Source organism: Anomalospiza imberbis, chromosome 24 (genome assembly GCF_031753505.1).
Source record: "Anomalospiza imberbis isolate Cuckoo-Finch-1a 21T00152 chromosome 24, ASM3175350v1, whole genome shotgun sequence".
Lineage (NCBI taxonomy): Eukaryota > Metazoa > Chordata > Aves > Passeriformes > Viduidae > Anomalospiza > Anomalospiza imberbis.
The window spans coordinates 712,533-733,023 of record NC_089704.1 but is presented as its reverse complement, the minus strand read 5'-3'; the positions used below and the strand labels follow the sequence as shown (position 1 = coordinate 733,023).

The 20,491-nt window shown below is 49.6% G+C and overlaps 1 protein-coding gene across 8 annotated transcripts in view; it reads right to left on the bottom strand.

Moving 5' to 3' along the window:
* ARHGAP32 (Rho GTPase activating protein 32) overlaps positions 1 to 20,491 on the bottom strand; it is a 240,110-nt gene that overhangs the window by 20,091 nt on the left and 199,528 nt on the right. For all 8 annotated transcript variants that reach the window (XM_068171905.1, XM_068171904.1, XM_068171902.1 and 5 more), the window contains 2 exons: positions 16,478 to 16,627; positions 1,635 to 1,737 (listed from right to left, as the gene is read on the bottom strand). In XM_068171905.1, the coding sequence (XP_068028006.1) occupies positions 1,635 to 1,737; positions 16,478 to 16,627 (253 nt within the window). The remainder of the gene's footprint in view (positions 1 to 1,634; positions 1,738 to 16,477; positions 16,628 to 20,491) is intronic.

Genomic DNA, 20,491 nt, shown 5'->3' with positions numbered 1-20,491 from the left:
GTGTCTGGGACAGAAACTCAGCTCCTGCACTTGGCTCTACAGAAAAGCCCAGGAAGGCATCAGCCCACCCCACATAAACACACTCAGCCCTGGCTCAAGCTCCCTGCCATATCCTGCCCTACTCCAGTGGTTTTTCCTAGGAATAAAGGTCACACTGTGTCAAATGTTCCCTCGAAGAAGTGAATATGGAGGGAAGAGAGGACTGCCCCACCACATTCAACCCTCCTCCTCTCTGCACTGGCTGTTTCCAGAGTTACATGCTATTCCTTCTGACCTAAAGGAAGATTTTGTTAGGTGAAGAACAACTCCACAGCTTCTCAAAAAGAGCCAGGATACCAGGATACAGGGATCAACACCCCAAATCAACAGTGGCTGTTTGCCCACCTGCCAAATAAAGGCAGCTACTGCCCTACTGAAGAGCCAACATCTGTCCCATGGAAATCTCCCACGTGGAGTAAATTCCCTAACCTTCTCTCCAACCAAAAGGCCCTTTAAATCCAGGAGATCCAGTTCTTCTACGGGAAACATAAGCACAGTGATTCATTTATAAGGATACTGCATCCCAGCTTTGGAATGAGCCTGATGCCCTGTTTATACAGCCGGGAACTGCAGCAAGACGTGTCTTATGTTCATCAAACACTCAGAATCTGTAGTGATTTACATGAACAGAACAGTGTCAGTAAATTATGCCATGTTCTCCCTTCCTTTTGTCTTTGGAACATCTCAGAAACCTGGAAAACAGGCTGTCACTTCATTCTCTACACTACAACAGGGAATGATGCCATTACAGTTTTAAAAAACCATTTTTAAAGCACCTTTGATACACAATAAAGGAAAAAATGGTCTTGGGAACACAAAAGGAAAAAAATGGACTAGGGCAGAGATTAGATGGATGGTCCAGCACAAGTCAAAATGGGGAATAAAGGGATGTAACTGAAGCAATGGCAAATATTTTATTCAGTCACAGCTTCAGTCAGAGCTTTTAGATCCTGCATATCAAAACCTTGGGGCCAGATTTTTAAAATGGGACTTGTTGAGATAAGAAATGAGATTAATCTGGACCAGAACAAACCCATCCATCCAAGCGTTTGAACAGTCACTGTACCAGCTCAAACCTGCCCACTGAAGAGCTGGTACAAAAAAGATGCTCTGCCCATGGCAAATAGCCCTCTGCTGCCTCTGCCAGGCCAGGGGCCCAGGAGCAGTGCTGGTGAGTCACATCCACTCAGCACATCAGTGCTCCACAGCAGAACATTCTACTCCAAACGACAGGAGGACAACAGCCTCATGAAAGAGGAAAGGAAGTCTGCTGTGGTGGGAACAGCTCCTAACCAGAGCACACTCCTGGTCCTTCCCTGTGCAGCACAGCAATGCCCCCCACCAGACTCAGGCACACATCCTTTGCACATTCCCAATTAACTGCAGGCAAGCCAGGAGCCCAAGGCAGCTTGGAGAAACATCAGCTGCTCCAAAGGGCTCCTGGAGAGAGAAGGAACAGAAATGAAACACGATCCCACAGTGACACCAGGATCCTGATACCTCATCCTGAAGGAAAGCTTCCTGCAGGATGAATCTGCCAGAGGAAGCCCAGGCTGTGCCCTGCCCGTGCCAGGGGCTCCCAGGCAGGTCCTTACCGGAGTTTCTGGATGTTGGAGGCGATCCCGGAGAGCCGGTATATCCCATCCACAATGCCATGCTTCTCGATGAACTCCGTGCAGCTCTTGAGGACCTGGGGCACTGAACAACAACAGCCAGCGTTAGTACAGACCTACTTCAGGCTGTGCTCCTGGCAGGTGCCATAAACTGCTCCCACCTGGGCCATAGCTTCCGTTTCTCCTTAGGGGAGAAAGCCCATAGGAAATTTAACTTCAGGAGTTGATGTGGAAACTGGTCAGAGGTGTTCCTGCTTTAACAAGGGAATGCCAGAATATAAATCAGGTCAAAAAAAGCCAGTTCTGGTCAGAGACAGTGAAGGTCCCATGGCAGCTCCCACAGGAAGTGTGCTGTGAAATCCCATTCCAGAAGAGCTGTAAAATGGAATAAATACTATCTTTCAAATCTATACAGGATTAATCTATCCTGCTTGGTTTAAGGAAATATAAACATCAGGGAGATGCTACGATTTTGGCAGCACAGACAGAAGAGCTTTTAAAACTGATAATTTCATCCCAAATGTCTGCCAGAGCATGGCTGGATATGGAGAGCTCCACAGCATCCCACACTCACAGAAAGTGCAGACAGAGCGGGGCATGACAGAATGGAAAAATCAGCCCAGGGGATATAATTAGGTGTCAAGTTAATATTGCAGCCGCTTCACCACCCCATTCCTTCCAGCTGGCTTCCCTGGCTCATGCACATCCAGTGCTGGAGCCGTGTGTCCATCCATGTAAGCCTGAGGAGGAGCAAATCTCTGGATTTGCAAAAGGCACTAGAAGTGCCCCGAATGCAGAGAGAAAACCAGGCTCAAGCTCCTGTGAGCATCAGCAAACCTTCATGGAAAAAGCTGGGATCCCTGTGGATCGCCCTGCCAGCCAGCTCTTTGCAGCAGCTCCTCTGCTGATCCCAGTGTGCTCTTCAGATGCCAGTCTGATGAGGGTGCCACGTGACACCGATGGCGAGCAGGTCATGTGGCAAATCCCCTTACACCGCAGCAAATGCCATCTGCCAGGCTGTGTGCTCCCCAGTGCTGCTGCACTCGCATGCTGCGCGCTCCCCGCAGCCTCCGCGAGGCTGCTTCCCCAGCCTGCAGCAAACCCTCACAGCTGGAGGAAAGACTCATTTCAGATGGCTCCCTGGAAATCAGCAGGTGTATCCAGGATAAGGGCGCGTCTGCTGTACACTGGAGCACAGGACAGGGTGAAAGCTGTAAATCCTGCAGCACGTCAGCCACAGGCTCAGCAGGAGCAGATTAGACCCTGCACCTGGGATGCTCCAAGGCACCTAGAGACAGCCAGAACTGAGCCAGCCAGGCTCCAGTGTTGCATTCCCAGGGATGCACAGCAGCTCTCACCATTTTCCAGTCAGGGCAGACTCTGAGGTGAGCAAAGCCCTTGTACATTAAGCCAAGAGCCTTGGGAAGCAAGTGCTGCTTTTTTGGGGAACAAAACCCAGTGGAGGTGAAGCCTTGTGCTACCTCAGCATCGATGAGCTCCAAGGAGAACCACAGCTGATGGCTTCAGGAACCAACAGACACACCCTGAACCTGGGAAAGGCAACAGGTTCTTACTGAACACAACCCAGAGCACGCTGGGGATACGTCCACCAGTCACCCACAAGGACAGATCTGAACAGAGCAGGAGAATACGAGGCCTGAAATTCTTGTAGTGTCTCAAAAATATTTCTGGAGGACAACGCTTAAGCCTTTATTCAAAAAGATTCAACACCTCTTGGGTGTTGAAGGAGAAAGTTTTAAAGGCTGGAAGTGGACAGGGAGAGAGAGAGTTCTATCCTCCTCAAGCAGTGGCCACAAAGGGCTGAAGTGTGCATAGTACTGCACTACAGCACTGGGAGATGAGTGGGGCCCAGCGTGACCTGTGCAGGGCAGCAGAGGTGGCACAGCTCCATCCTATGCAGCAAAGGACAAGGACAAGGCTCTGTGTGCTGACACAGCCAGTGGTGTTTGTCCCCTGTGGGAGAAGAACACCCCAGAGTGCCCAACACACCTGAAGCAAGACCCTGTGGAATTTCCCTGCGTGTCTGTCCCACAGCCACCCCTTACAATGGGTGTCAGATCTCACCAGTGACCTGCACAGGGCTGAGCTCCCATCAGCAGCATTTCCTGCATGCAGGAGGCCCAGAGGATTGGGCAAAGGAGTTTTCCCAAGCCTGGAAGTGCTGTGGCAAGATCTGCTAAAGCTGCAAATCCCAAAGACCTTAATGATCCATACTGCAACCACAGGAGGGGTCCCCTGGAATCAGTAGAACCTGCTAAATAAGTAAATCAAGATGCAAATATATAAGCAGGCAAATAAATCAAGAAGTAAACACTCCAAGAGGCAGATAAATAAACAGCACTCGCCCTGCCTGCCCCATTCCCAGCAGGAAACCTGGAGTGACAGTGGAGCAGGGCAGGGCAGCCAAAGGGAAGGCAAGGGCTGCAGCACCAGTGCTCTGCCTCAAGTTCTCTTTTGTCATGGAAGAGGCTGGGCACAGTGAGAGTAATTAATATACCCTGAAAAGATCCTAGCAGGCTTGTTCCAAGCATCTCCTCATCTGGTTACCAGGACAATCTGTTCTTTAAGCTAAATATACCATACCAGCACCACGGATATTTTGGGGGAATTCTGCAGGGTTGGGGAAGGGACTCAAATTCAAGCAGGGCTAAAATTGTACTTGATGGGCTTTTGCTGGAATGGTGACTTCACTTTTCAGATTTCTGAACAAAGATGACACCTGGCCATCGGGTGTGTGTTTAACCTCCCTCTGCCCTTTAATACACGTTTTAGAGATGTACATCCACACAGGGAAGAAACAGTGACTATTCCCTCAGAAGGAAAAGGCAGGATGACAGCACAAGCCAAGACTTAATTTTGCAAATGTCAAGTGTGCCCACCGACACCTACAGGAGCTTCTGACACCACACTGTGACTTTTTCAGGCACCTGTGTCCATCTACAGCAGAAATCCCTCCCTGCAGGTGAACTTCTCAGTTCAGGAACTGATTTTGGCTTCTAGATCCCAAACCACAACCCAGATTTGAACCAGAGAGGTGCCTCAGCCTCATCCCAGCAGGGAACCAAAGGAGATTTCCTCCTACAGGATGCACCAGCAGCAACACTAAAGTTCAACTAATGGCAGTTAATTACTGTGGTTTCCTGCAATTTCAACAACCAGACTCAATGGCACACATGGTTTGCATTAAGAGCCATAAAGGCCCACCTGGGTCAGCACCTGGTTCCTGGCAACACCCAGGAGCTTTGGGAAAGGCAGGAGGAGGGAGCAGGTGACACTCAGGGCTTTCCTGCAGCCCCATCCAGGGAACGGGGTCACGGAACCTCTGAGCCCAGAACCGCTGCCTGGGTTATCCAGCCAAGCACACAGCCCTTCCAGTGCCACATCCCCAGGCAAGTAACAAAAATCACTGATCCTCAGCGGGATTTTAGTCCTTTTCTGAGCCATGGGGTCTTCAGCCAGTGACTCCAGAAAGCCTCCCTGCAGTGCAGTCACTGCCTCAGCTGCAGGCAGCTAAAATGCACTGCCAGGTGCTGCCTGGGAACACCCAGCTCTGCATGGACACTGTACACACCTCCCCTTCTAAAACAATCACCCCTCCCTCCAGTATCTCCAACATCAGGTGGTTCCAGGAGACAAAGTGCAAAGGGCTAGAAACGAGGATGCCTCACCAAAGGGAACCCCAGCACATTTCATCATCACAGCAGCCAAAGGAATTAATTCAAGTCCTTCCAGAGCATCTCTCAGCTGGTTTGAAAGGTTTATTGCATCTCTGAGGGCTTGTTAACAGCTTAATTCTCTGCCATTAAGAGGAAGCAGAAGTTCTATGGTTTTCATTCTGAAAAATGTTTTGATTCATCCTCACATGAGGCATATTTCCTTTCCTATAATCTTGTTGGGTGGGTTTTTTTTTTTTTAATACTTTGTAATGTTCCCTCCCTGGGCTTTGGGAGGCTTGCTTGTGTTGTGTTTTATTTTATTTTCTTAGCACATTACTGGAACCAGAAGTGTTTGTTCAGCCCGGGGCACGAGGCCTCCCACCAAGCCCCCCTCTGGCACTGGCATTTTCCCAAAATACAGCAGTGGCATGTGGTCCCACAGGCCAGGCCTTGGGGCTGGACAATGGCCCAGAGCACCTGGGCTGCTGCTCCTCACTGGATTCCACACATAGCAAACCCACAAGGGAGCTCAGCCTCCAGGAGAATGGAAACCAGGCTGCCCCGAGCTCAGCAGAGGTGACAAGCAGCACGCAGTGCCAGCAGACTTGGGACGCACATGGAAAATCCAGACCTGGGTAACAGAAGGTTAAAGGCTGTTCTGAGCCACCAGGACAGAAACTGGAAGGAACAGCCATGCCATCAGATAAAATGCAGGTGGAGAAGCTCACACCTGGCCGTCCAGGCTGCCTTTGGGAACAGCTGGGAAGGACAGGCAGGGGAAAAGCCAGCAGAGGACACACACCCAGCACAGCACAGCACAGCACAGACGGAGCACAGCACAGACGGTGCCACTGCAGCAGGCTGAGCCCCTTTCTTGGAATTCTGTGCCTGGCCAAGACTGACAACTTCCAAATATCTGGAAGTACCACATAAATCCCAACTCCCTTGCCATTAATGAGGGATTATGTAAAAACCTAACAGGGAATATCCCCTCTTGAAATACAGTTGCTTTTACTCCAATAACTTCCTATTTTAACCTTATTTTAGAACCATTAAGGTTGGAAAAGACTTCTAAGGTCATCAAGGCCATTTTCCAAAAAACTGTCCAAATATTTCCTTAAAAAAAAAAAAAAAACCAAAAAAAAAAAAAACCACCAACCAGTAGAAACTCTTCCCTCCACCTTAGTTACACAAAGGTGTGAAGCAGCAGAGGAGAGAGATTAAGGATTTTCTCTTTATTGTTGCATGAGGAGCTCTCTGTCACACAATACTGTACCTGCACTGTACTGTGCCATTCCACAGGCACACTGACCCCACCAGCCCCTGCACATTCAGAAAAACATCAAACTTTAAAAGACTCTCTTATCAGGACTTTTGTCTCATTCCTAAATCTCCGTCTTCATGTTTGAGCCACCAAGAGAAATACAAGACCAACCAACCAGACACTTTCCTTCCTTTCCAAGATGCTCAAGGCCACACTGGATGGGGCTTGGAGCAACCTGGTCTAGTGGAAGGAGTCCTTGCCTGTGGCAGCGGGTGGGACTGGGTGGGCTTTGAGGTCCCTTCCACCCCAAACCAGTCTGGGATTCCATGATTCTACAGCTCCCTATCCCTCATTTCCGGGCCGTGAGCCACACTGACATTATCCACGCTGGTGATGAGTCGTGTAAAGTCCAAGCTGCCCCAGTTCCTGGTCCCACGCACACAGTTCTGATCTGGAGTGGGACTTTTGCACTTGGGACAGTGCAGGCACGGCAGAGCGGACCACAGCCCATGAGCTGGATCCCTGACCCAGGCAGGGCTCACAGCGGGAGCAGCACTGGACTCTGCTTCCTCAGCCTGCAGTTCTTTTATGGCAGCTCAGCCAGCACTGTGGGAAGCAAAGTGCAAAGTTCAGGCCTGGGGAACAGCAATCCCCCTAGCCTGCACCCGGCAGGGCAGGTTCGCTAGCCACGTCTGTCAGGTCCTGGCAGATCAGCAACATTCCCCTGGCGGTGCCAGGACAGCCTGGAATCTGAGGAGTGTTCCTTGCCCACTGTCCATGATGGAGATGTTGTACAGCCAATCCCTATCCCAGGCTGCACCCATCCACTTCCCAGGGCTCAGGTTTAACTGTTTTTAATACAAAATATCACAGAATCATTAAGGCTGGAAACGCCTCGTAGATTGAATCCAACTGCTCTCCCAGCACTGCCATGGCTGAACCATGTCCCCAAGTGCCACAACCCCACAGCTTTTAAATCCCTGGGCAGCCTGAGCAGTTCCAATGCTTGACAACTCCTTCAGTGAAAGTCCTTCCTAATATCTAACAAGACACTACTAATACTCAGATTTGTCCAGTGTGCTGGAGCTTTTTTGTTTAGATTAATTACACTCCCTCCAATAAATTGAGAGGGGGGGGAAAGTTCTCCCCATGCTAAGAGCAGCAGGATAAGAGCACAAGCAATTCCTGTACTGACTGTGACATTTTTCCTCATGTTTGTTCCCCCCACAGCTGTAGTGTTACGAAATGCAAATTAATTTTCAACTCCCGGCTGTCCTCAGGGTCACTCAAGCACGAAGAATCCTCTCCTCGCAGCTGCAGGCAGGGCAAGGGAGAAGGGGAGAGACAAACTGGGTCTTCTTAAACAGCAAAGGCTTGTGTTCCCTGGCCAGCAACCCCAAGGATGTCCCCCCCAAACACGGGATTCTCCACAGGGATCCCATGCACACCTTTGCAATGCTGACCCCATACCCAATAATCTCGAGTTCCAGCAACTCGGAGGGCAGATAGTAGTGAAGCAATAACAGTGCCTGTTGTGGTTGGAAATTTGCCCAAAATAACTCAAAACTATTGGCCTTGAAAGTATCACCTTGTGTCCAGTTAGTTTGTGCAGCAGAGAACACATCTGCAGCAAGGGGAGTTCTCTACTCCTCTCCAATTTGGTCAACTGTTCCTGTTTTTTTCCAGGCTGCTGGATCTGCCTTTGATGTCACACAGAGACATTCACTGCCACATCCAGGGGGACTTCAGGCACCTAAAACACTCTTCACAAAACACAGCTCAACATCAGAAATGTTTGGATTTGAGATGCAAACCCAACCCAAGGAACACAATAAATACAGGGTGAACACACAGGTAAACTTTCTTAATTTCTACAGACATTTACAACTGGATGTCATGTGCCAGCCTGTGCTGGCACTTGGATAAATACTATTTGATATTTATATCCCACTCCTAATCTCCCAAGTACCTCCTGGGTATTAGGAATTTACCTTGTGGCACCTTGGGGGCAGATACGGGTTATTAGTTTGATTGTACAAGCCTGGAGATGGAATGGGAGATAACAAACAAGTTCCCAAAGGCCAAAGATTTGTGATTTGTGGCAGGGACAGGTCTGAGCTCCCAGCTCAGGGTCAGAACTTGGAGTGCAGCTGTGACCATTGACTGCCCAAGTCCTTTGGAGATTGACTTTGAATTTTAAAATTAATATAAATCAGGAAACACTAAAAGGAACTGGTTTTGGCATGTTTGAGGCTGCCAGGTTTCAATATACTGCCAATTCAATTTAAAAAGGGACAGTCAAGACAGCAGGATGGAGGGAAGGGGATAGCTGAGATTACCTGGGAGCCCAGAGGTTGTCAAGCCACACATGTCCCACAGAATTCCTGTCCCAGAATGCAACTTAAAAACCTTTTCTCCCTCATTTACACGGTGTGTGCACAGGGCTGTGCACAACGCTTACTCAAGTGCAAGTGAAAATGCTGAGACAGGCCAGTGTTTCTTCAGTGTGTGACAGAAAACTGTTTGGAGGTACACAAATACCCCTGAGCGAGGCAGAGCGGGAGGATTTCCATTGTCCCCAGTTAGGTGGCCTTGTCAGAAACCAAGGAGATCCACCCCTGATTTGTGAACTGCAGCTCTATATATAAACAACCAAGCCCAGGTACCCAGGAGAGCATTACAGAAATCACTGGATGAGTAAGGATGCATTGTTTTTCCTGCTCAATGGAGAAGTTAGGATCCCCTTTAAAAAAAAGCAAAACACCTGGAATAGGGTAGGCAAGGTGAATCACCTCCAGATATCCCCACCTGCTTGGATAACAAGCATAAAGGAGACAGAGACTTTAAGGGATTTGCCAAAGTCACACAAGAAATGTCTCAGCAGAAAAGAGAATTGCAAACAAAAACTTCAGAACTTAGGGTTGTGTCCTAATCACGAACTGCTTCAGGCATATAAATGCTTAAAAATAGAGACAGAAGGAAAACTGGGATAGCAGGATGCCAGAGCTGAACCTGCTTGGAGGTTTGAAACTTTTCAGTTCACATCCAAACTTGTCAGCTTGGATACTCTGAAAATACCTACTGAAAGTACAAAAATGCCCCAGGGGTTCATTCCCAAAGTGAGCACATCTAACACAACCCCAGCCTCATCCAGAGCCAGCATTCCCTCCCGTGCTGGAATGGCTGCGGCCCAAGTCACCCTTCTGAGGGGAATGTCACACACAACACCAACACTTCAATAAACCTTTGTACAGGAACAAGTTGTTATTGCCTGAACAAACCCACTGATGTGGCTGCAAGCATTCAAGGCATAACAATTCCAAACATACCTGGCAATCACAGGCCAGGCTGCTGAGCTGCCACAGAACTCCATGGAGCTGCAGGTAAAAACTAAGGGGCTATTTCACATGGAAGCTCTGCAAATATTCCAAAGTCTTTCTGAAGAGAAAACCTAGAGCAAAGCCATCACAAGCAGGGATTTCACCTGGGGCATCAGAACACTGAATCCCAGACAGGTTTGGGTTGGAAGGGACCTTTAAACTCCCTCAGTCCCATCCCTGCCATGGACAGGACAGGGCAGTAACAGGGAATGGGAACCGGTTACATTCACTGTCTTGGAGTTAAAACAGCACGAAAAACTGAAATGATTTAATCTGTAAGACTCAGCTGTCCTGAATTCCCAGTCAAGGTTTCCTTCAGGATGGCAAAGATTCCAAGCCAGCCAGGTAGCCTTTTATTATAATTACAATTCTAGCTGGTAAAGGGGCTCCTCTCATCAATACCAGGAGCCAAAGGGATGACACAGATTGCCAAACCGGTGCCTGAGCTAAGGGGAACCAGGCTTTCAGAGATCCCAGCCAAGACACTGCCCAGATCTCATTCCCTGTGTTTCTCTGCTCTGGTAACAGTTCCCTCTATACCCAACTCTGCCATAAATTATTGTCAGAAGCAAATACATTATCCAGCAGCAGGGAGGGGATGGCTCCAAGGGATGGATAACTCCAGAGGGCCCCAGACAAGCCATGATGTTATCAGGAACCCCAAGGTGCTGCTATGAACCTTTCTGAAGAGCACCTGAACCAGCACAGGAGAATAAAACCTTCCCTGGCAAACCCTTGCTGCACTTCTGCAGTATATAAAGGGATACAGATGCCCTGTCTATTTTCTGCTATTCTCTTCCATTTTATTTTTTATTTAATTCTACCCACCTGTCCAAATTAGTTCTGAATAAATGTGGAGAACGAGAAGAACAGGAAAGACACAGAGCAAGATAAGGTGAGCTAGTGAACTTTGTCTCTTGCAGGCATTTACATCTTCAGCAGCAGTCAGTGCCTCTTGCTGACCACGCAGCACGGGTATTTTGTAACAATTAAACAATCATGCATAGATCCTTCACTATAGGAAACTTTTCAACTAAAAATTCCATTTGTGAATATATCTTTTCTAGTGATGGAAGCTGATGATGTATGAGCATCAAATGCATAAAGAGGTACAAAAAAAGCCTTGTGCCATTAGCCTACAAAATCCTCTGTGGCTGTATGATGGATCACCTCTGGAGGTGAATCCGTGACACCACCTCACTGGGGGACCCCAGGGCTGGCTTGTGCTTCAGTCCAATTGCTAAGGGAGAAAGGATCACTCCCAACAAGTGACAGGGGACAGGAACACTTCTGGCCTGGAAGAACAAATGGTGTCCCTGTGCTCTGCAGTCCAAGCAACCCCAGCACATGAGCCCAGCAGTATTTGAATAAAACGTACATTGGAAAGTAACCCCTCACATGCTGCAGCTCAGGAGTCCCTCGCTCTCAGAACAGCAAAGTGGCTTTTCCCTGGTGGGCGCAGACTCTTCCTGCTGGGTACTGAGCCACCCTGCCCTGTGCTGACCCTTCCTGCTGGGTGCTGACCCATCCCACCCCCCGGAGCAGCCCCAGCCCTGCCTGGGCTCCCTGTGGGCATTGTGGCTCCATCTGACCCCTTGTCCCTCCATCACCTCTTGAAGAGGATGCCCCCAGCTCCCTGAGCCCTGCCTTTCCTGCAGCCCAGCACCACGTTCCCCCTCACTCCCACCCGTGTCACACCCCCAGGAGCTGTGGGGAGCTCCGTGGCCAAACATTCCAAGGCAGGAACCAGGGCATGATGCAGCTGCTGCAATGCAGCACTCCACCAGCTCCCACACTCCACAAACATCCTCTGCCAGCACAATCCTGCTAATTGGGGTCAGGCTAAATTTAAGTTCTTTTTAGTTTCCTTCAAGAGAGAAAAACTTGGGGAAAAAAAAAGAATCTCTGCCTATAAAGGGAATAAGAACAAGGTCTCTTCAGGAGTCAGGGATTGGGGTGGATTTGCTGTATCTCACAGCTCCATAAAATTATGATGGGACACAGGGAACAGCTGGAGCTGTGTCAGGGGAGGTTTAGGTTGGATTTAGGGAAAGGTTCTTTCCCCAGAGGGTGCTGGCACTGCCCAGGCTCCCCAGGGAATGGGCACAGCCCCAGGGCTGCCAGAGCTCCAGGAGCCTTTGGACAGCGCTGCCAGGGATGCCCAGGTGGGATTGTTTGGTGTCTGGGCAGGGATGGGGCTGGGCCAAATGATCCTGGTGGTCCCTCCCAACTCAGAATGCCCCCTGAATTTGTAAAACAAACCAGCAAGGCAGGTGGCAACTGCACCAACCCAATTGGGAGCATTTCTGAGAGCAGTGGAGAAACAGCAACTCCCTGCTGAGCCTGGTCTGCTGCCAAGTGACTCTTCCCTGGCAGGGAAGTATCCCAAGCCCAGCAGGAGCCAAGAGATGAGTAAGGCACTGGATGGGATGCAGACAGGACCCTTCAGGCAGGCTCCACGGGGTGTCTGGTGCTGACTGGAGAAATATTGTGCAAACCAACATACTTGAAGGGAGCATTACCACAGACTCTGCCAACAGAGAAGTCCAAAATCCCTCATATCAAACTGGTTTTACTCCTGCAGGTCTCAGCCCATCATTCAGTGCTGACATGTGACAAGAGAGAAGAAAAGGACACCCTGCTGACACTTTCACTGGAAGCAACACACCTATGCATACCCAGCCCTGTGCCCAGGAGCCTTGTGATTCCCAATTCCCTCTTTCCCAAGCAGCTTGGAGCACAGATAATTTTGAAAAATAATCCTGTGATCCGCCCATGACTCAGAACCTCACCAAAGAGACTGGACAGCAATGCTTCCTTCCCTCCTTCCCCTTACCTCCAAGGGCCTTTGGGGAAGGACTACTTGGCACCTCACGGAGGTGTAACTCCTACCCTGGAAGGGCTCCAGTACTGTTTGGACAGCTCAGAGTGTCAGCACAAACCAAACTGGAACTGAAAAGCAAACACACCAAATCCAACCCCCAGGACACTGCCCGGCACTCACCACAGTCCCCACCATGAATCACCAGAAACACAGGAGAGTTTAGGGTGCGCTGCTCATCCCTCCCACTGGATAAATCCTCACCTCTCCTTCCCTGTAACTGCTCTGTGGTCCTGCTCACATCCACACAGGACACTCAGGGAAATGACAAGCCACATCCTCCCCAGGGCAGCAGCACCACCAGCCTGCTGCTGCACTCCTCCTGCCTTCTCCAGACAGCCTTCCCTGGGGAGAAACCTGGGCACAGACAGATCATATCCTGATCTTTAGAGCTGCAGGTTCTGTCCTGCCAGCCTGGGAGGCACCTCCCAGCAGGGAGAGCAAGGCCTCGCCTCGGCACGGGCCCATCCCAAAACTCGATGCCACGATGGCACACGTGGTTTGCATTAAGAGCCATAAAGGCCCACCTGGGTCAGCACCTGGTTCCTGGCAACACCCAGGAGCTTTGGGAAAGGCAGGAGGAGGGAGCAGGTGACACTCAGGGCTTTCCTGCAGCCCCATCCAGGGAACTGGGTCACGGAACCTCTGAGCCCAGAACCGCTGCCTGGGTTATCCAGCCAAGCACACAGCCCTTCCAGTGCCACATCCCCAGGCAAGTAACAAAAATCACTGATCCTCAGCGGGATTTTAGTCCTTTTCTGAGCCATGGGGTCTTCAGCCAGTGACTCCAGAAAGCCTCCCTGCAGTGCAGTCACTGCCTCAGCTGCAGGCAGCTAAAATGCACTGCCAGGTGCTGCCTGGGAACACCCAGCTCAGATAACCACAAAATGCTTTGCTCGCGTGGAGCTTGGCAGGATGGCATCCCAGGGCTCCTGCTCCCTGACAGCAAACCAGGGCACATTCCTGCATCACTTTCCTCCTGTGCATCCCATGCCAAATTCATCCTCCTCCCGACAGCCGCTCAGAGGATGCAGAACGAGGGATTACTTGCTGAGCCCACAGAAAGACAAGGTACTGTGGTAAGTGAAACATCTCCTCTGTGTTTGTAAATCTCCTCTGGGTACACAGCAAACATGTTCTTCTCCTCACTAAGCAATCTGAGCCAGCTGCCTCGGTGCAGGTTTTATTTAAAAAATGTTACACTTATTGCAGTTTTTGTCCTTATCCCTTTTAGTCTTTTGTTCCACTTCCCACTCACTAAAAATGAGCACAGTTTCAGAGATTCATGACTACAGAATTTAGGATGCTCATGTTGTTTCTCAGCAAATTCTTGAAAATTTGTCATCTTCACAAAGCTGATAACTAAGAAAATTCTTAGCATAACTCCAGTTTGTTTCAATATTGCATTTTTGAGGTGCACATGATGCCTTGCCACTCACTGCAATCACTAGGGACAGTGGCATTTGCTCCTCCAGGCCCGATAAATATTTTTGGGGATGGGACATTGACCCAACAAAACCATCATGAGCTTAAACAAACCAATGAATGTATTGGGTTTTGTTCTTCTGAACTCCCATGTTCTAGGCTGTGATTCCAAAGTATCACCAGCAGGTACCACGCTCAGCCAGAGCGTGCTCTGAGCTCCTGGAAAAAGCACTTGATGTTCTGATTATGAGAAGCAGCTTTTTAAATTCACCTCAGGGCCCTTTCAGCAGGTCAGCACTGCAAGAGGCTCCACGACTGAGCTACAGTAATGCTACAGGAGGAGGGAATCTTAAAATGCTGTGCATGCACAGACCCAGAAATGTCTCCACGAGCCCCATCCCAGGGATTACATCACTTGGAATACAGGTCAGGCAGCTGAATCACATGGAAAACAACAATCCTGCTGTGCAAAATGGAGTCATGCCCCTGTTGGCAACACTCAAATTGCATCTGCTTCACTCCAGGGAGTTAGGAAAGGGTTATTAAATCGAGGGTGAAAGCAGCTGGTGACTTCTGGGCTGAGGGACCTCATTAGCACAGCCCAGTCAGTGTCACCCTGATGTGTAGGACGGTGGGGAGCGACCAGGACAAGGACAGAGCTCCCAGAGACTGTCAAACAAGAATGTCCAGTGGAGTTAAAGCAGTTTAGTTCAGCTCAGCATGTGTCTTTGAATTCTAAAATAAACCACCCTTGAAGCCAGGGGAAAGAAGTCAGTGCAGAGGGCAGGGAAAAGCTCTGGCCATCACTGACTTGTGCCTAACAAAACCAGACAGGAGGAGGGCTGGGATGAAAGGGAATTCCCTCCTTCCCATCAGTGAGCTCACTCTGCTGGCATGGCTCCTCCAGGAGTGCTCCCACAGCATGTACATAAAACCAGCTCCAGAGCCACCCAGTGCTGTGAATTACCTGCTCCTGATGCAGTTCCACATGGGTCAGCGCCTGTTTCTGACTCCAAAGCACCTCTGGTGCTTTGCAAGCCCCAATAAGGATCTCTGCTGGCTCCAACTGAGCCAACCAGCCTTGCCACAGCTCTGACTCCTTAAGGACAAGCTCTGCACCAGCTGGTAGTGAAACACTTTTATGTGAGGTGAGGGAGTGCACATCTGTTACCAATGAAATCAGCTGGAAAAACAGCAAGAAATGCCTCCCTGTCCTTTGCCAGCCCCTTTTCAAAAGGCATTTGGACGAACAAGAAGTCTGAAGACTCACTGAAAACAACTTTAACAGAGAAACTCCTTTCCTGCCCCATACATCCTGTCACTTCTCCCTCTGCCTGCACACAAAAGCTGGGAGACACCAGATGGACAACTCTGGCACAAGGGATCTGCTGCAAAGCCACCCAACAGATCCCATCACTGCTTTCCTGATGGCCTTAACTCCTGGGCAAACCACCTACAGGCCACAGCTGCCCCAGGCTGTGTTCCCAAACATCCCTGGGTGTGAGCTCCGGATGGGAACAGCTGAGCCTGGGGACTTGGGACAGCATCCCAGTGCTCTGGCTGCTCCTCAGCACCTCAGGAACCTGGACTGCAGGTGGCACAGGGAAAGGGCAGGAAAGAGCCCGTGAAATCTAAGTTCATCCCAGGAAGAGTGGTCACCATCGTGTAATTTTTTTCTTGGAATGGGGAGGTTTGCTCCTCTGCCTCCCTGAACTGTTGATGGGGAGGGAAAAGGGACCCTGAACGGAGAGGAAAAGTCAGCTGTGAGGAAACACAATATCCAATTAATTCCTGTAAATCCTGTGAAATCCAAGGAAAAGGCAGATGAAGGATTTACACTGCAAATTGTGCTAGAATCATACAAAGGTACTGAGTTAAGAGAAATGTAGGGGTTTAACATGCCTGTTAATCACTGACACTGACATACAAATAAAGCTTATATTCCTGGGGAAAAAAAAAATTGAAGACTTAAGAGGTTGAAAACCCATCTGCAGGAGCTGCAGCCACCTTCAGTGCTCGCACATTGAACCATGACGCTTCCCACGTCGAAGCACAACGTTTGCTTCTCATTAGCCTCAGTTTCCCATTCAGCCACGGAATTGTGCCACACATCTGTCCCCCAGCACGACCCTGAACAGCCACGGTCACCCTGACAGATTCCCAACAGAGGAAGAGCTCAGGAGCAGGTTGCTGCTTACCGTCATGGCCGGAGTTGAGCAGGTGCTCCCCCAGGTCACAGCCAAACACCCTTTCCTTGAGGATCCCCCGCTGTTTCAGTTTCTGCTTCGTTGGGCGCGACTTCATGAATGTCCGGAGGAAGGTGATGAGCTTCCCGTGCTTCTTTGACACTGCACAAGACAAGGAACAACCAGCTCATTCCACACCTGGCAACCACTGAGCACAGCTCCTTCTGCAGAGCACGTAAGAACTGTAGTAACATTACTATGAATTATTTCCAGGAACAGATTTCCCAAGGTTTGACACTAAACAGACACTTGGCTTTTGTCCCAACACTTGGCTAGTGTGGAGTTACCAGGAGCGAGCTGGAAGGAAGGACTGACACAAAGACACATTTCCTGCAGAGCAGCTTCAGGCAGGAGCCACCTGAAAGGCTGATGGTGGGCAGCACCTGGGAGGGGCAACTTCATCTCTGGGAAAGGGAATGAGGCTCAACTGAGAAATGTGGTAATCTCCTGTGCAAAGCAGTGTGTAATCTACACACAGAAATAAAGCTCTGTGACTGGCCCTCGTTCTGGTTTGAGGCCCCTGCAGAACAAAGGGCTGGCTATAACCTCTGAGGCCAGCAGGCAGAGCTCCCTGGCAGCCCAACCTGCCTTCCCAGCACACCAGCGCCTCACTGACCCTCACAGCCACCACCCCAGAGCTTCAGCGGCTCCCTTCTCAAGCCATCACAAAACAGAAACAGTCTCACAGAGTCTATGAGGTTGGAAAAGCCCTCCAAGGCTACTGAATCCAACCTGTGCCAAATCCCCACCCTGTCACCCTGCCCAGAGCACTGAGCACCACATCCAGGTGTCCCTGGGACACCTCCAGAGATGGGGATTCCAGCATCCAGTTCAGTGAACAGGTCACAAAGGCAGCTGATTGAAGGGATGCAGTTTATCCTCTCCAGAATGAACACAAGCAGCCTCCAAAGAGAGGAGGATGTGGCTCAGGAGCTGCCTTCCAACCTGCTGCTCTGTTCCTCTGGGCTGTGCTTGGTCCCTCTGCTAAAACCACCCGCTCAGGAGCTGAGCCGCCGTGCAAGGCAAAGGAGAGCAGTGGGTGACAGCAATGACCTGGCCCTGGCAGGAGAGGCCGGGCTCAGGTTGAATGGGAGCAGAACAATGCCCTGGAATGTCAATGTTCCTCCAGAGGCCCTCGGAGCCTCTCCACAAAGGTGCTATTGTGTACACGATTTAAAAGCAGTTTAATTCAACAGAAGAGCTTTACTGAAGGGAACAAACTGCTGGGTACAAAGGGCCGTGCTTTGTAGGAAGCCTGTGCAGCTCGGGAAGTTGTAAAGGCTCCTGCAGCAGCAGCAGCAATCACCCTCCCCTGCTCCTCCCTCTCATCCCAGGCAGGAAAGAACAGAGACCATGTATTCCACCTGCATTAATGCTGCACAAATACTGCAATCAAGTATCAGCACATTAACACCTTCCACAGCAGCAAAGACCCCTGGGGACAAAGGTTCATCCCTTCAGTGTCACCTCTGCTGCCTAATGAAATGTGAACTACAAAGAGCAGTCTGAAACTGGGACTCAGCAAAGCAGAGATGGATGGGCACTGCTTCACTCAGGGGGTTCTTCAAGCAGGGAACATGGAAACCTTGTCCCAAGGTCGTGGTTATAGCACACAATGTTTCAGGATGCATTAATCCCTTCACACAGCTGAGTATTTCTCCTTCCATTTTACCAGACACTGACACAGTCCCTCTGTCGATATATGTAATAAACCTGATATATTTATATTTATATTATAAACCTGATTCCACTGACCTTAACAAATTTGTACTGATGTGAGGAAAGCAAACTTCTCCTTCTGCACAAAGTCCCATGTAGCAATACAACACTAAACTGATCCTCAACACCACCTGAATACCTGAAATCCCCACCAAACCCCACATCTGCATCCTCAACCCAATCAAACCAAATTTATTTAACAACCATAGGAGCCTTGAGCATGACAAGGTGTGGCTGTGGGGGCTTTAATTAAAGGAGTGTTTGCAGTTTGATGGGGTTTTTTAATTGCATGCAATAAAGGAACAGATTGTGCTGACATGCCAAACAAAGTTAGGATGGGGTTTGGTTATATCCACCATCACAGGAAAATAAGGGCTCATTTATCACTTCCTATCAATGATAAATGGAGACAGTCTCATCCTGATTAGTGTGGAATTTCCAAGGTTAGCACCCTCGGGCTGCTGTGGCAACACCACTGGAGGGGAAGAGACCTGAGACAGATGCTTTTACAACAGGCAAACAGAGCACCTACTAATCCAAATAAAGCAATCATTAGTGTGTGTGTATTCACTTGAATCATTTCACACTCTGTATACTATGTACCTTGCTTGACTTAATGAAAAACGAGCCCTTCAGAGAATGGATTATAAGAGGAGAAAAATGCATCCAGTTCTAGTCCTGAAGAAATTCTACTACTAATGCAGATCAACAAGTGACCTTTGGGTGTCACCTCAGCACTAAAACCAGAAAAAAAAAAACTGCAATGGGTGTGCTTCCATGGTCCAAAGATGTACTTGGCCTGGTATTGGCATCACTGACCAGAAAAGTGAGCTGTTTTTAAAACAGTAAATCTGTTCTGCCTTTAAGCCACTCAGTGCAGGTTAAAATAATTGTCCTGCTTTCTGCACCATTAAGTAGACTCCCACAGACTCCCTGCCACAGAGAAGTGCTGCAGCAGCCAAGGACTCTGTGAGGGCAGGTGCAGCCACCAGAAATTCCCTTGTTCCCAGCCTGTGGAAGTGTTTGCATGGCTCCTTGGTCACACAGAGCCTGCTCTGGATCACCTCTCTGAGGCTGAGCCCAGCTCCGAGGGCTGTACCCACGCAGGAATGATTCACTCGGGCTTCTGCTGGGTGGGGGAGAACAAGAGAACGGCAAGAAAATGCAAGCAGTCATCTCCCTGCTGACAGGTTATTAAGGAGAAGGAAGGCAGGTAGGTGTCTGAGAGGGATAAGCTCTGCTCCTGAGCTGCAGGAGCTGCAAAGGTGGGGTGCCCCCACCCTCTGGCATTACTGACCCTCGAAGCACCAACGCATCCCGAGGGATTAATTCCTGCTGCATCCTGGTGTAGGTGAAGGCAGCACAGCAGACCCAGGCTCTGGATAAGCAGCAATGCCAGAAGCTGCCAGGAATGCTGCAGAATCTGTGTTTTCTGCTCCAAAACACCCATCCCAAAGCTTGCCTGCCCCACAGGTGACAGTGGCAGCAGCAGCCAGCAGTGCTCTCCTGCTGCAGCACCCGTAACTGCTCTGCACCCAGAACTGGTGACTGTAGGAAAACCAAGGAATCAAGGCAGAGGGTTGAGACCTGAAACAAATCTACAAGTGTTACAAACCCAGCCCATGTGGATAAACAATTAACCCTTTCCTACCGTTACTGCCCCTCTAATAAAGCAGGGACGTGATAGAGCTGATCCATTCACAGCTTGTGTCTCCACATGACATAGAAATAAATTTGGGAATCAGCATTACTAACAGACAATTTCAAATGGTTGCTGTGCTTTAAGTTACCAACCGAAAGCCAAATCAAACTAAACAAAAATTCAGACATTTATCCATATTACTTTCCACCTCAGACTCAACCACTATAAAGCACACTGTTTACCAAGAAACGGAGACTTTCCTAGAAGGAGCAAGGGCTGCTTTTCCTCAGAAAGGCAGTTTTGGCTTAATATCCTGGCCTGAAGAAGCAAAGAAAATTCTCCATCCAGTGGAGAGAGCCTGGCTGCAAAAAACCCCCAAATGAAACCCAGCTGAAAAACCCCACCTGAGTCTGGACCACTTCTGAAGTTTTGCTGGCACAAATACGTCAATTAGGAGCACAAAGAATCTCCCCCCACCTCTGCTGTCATAACTGTGCTGGCCAAAGCCTTTACACGGTGGGGTGGGAAGGAAAAGGAATCCTTGTGCCAGGTAGTTCATTGTGGCTTTGGGAAGCTGCCCAGTACCTCCCCCAGGAACATTTAAG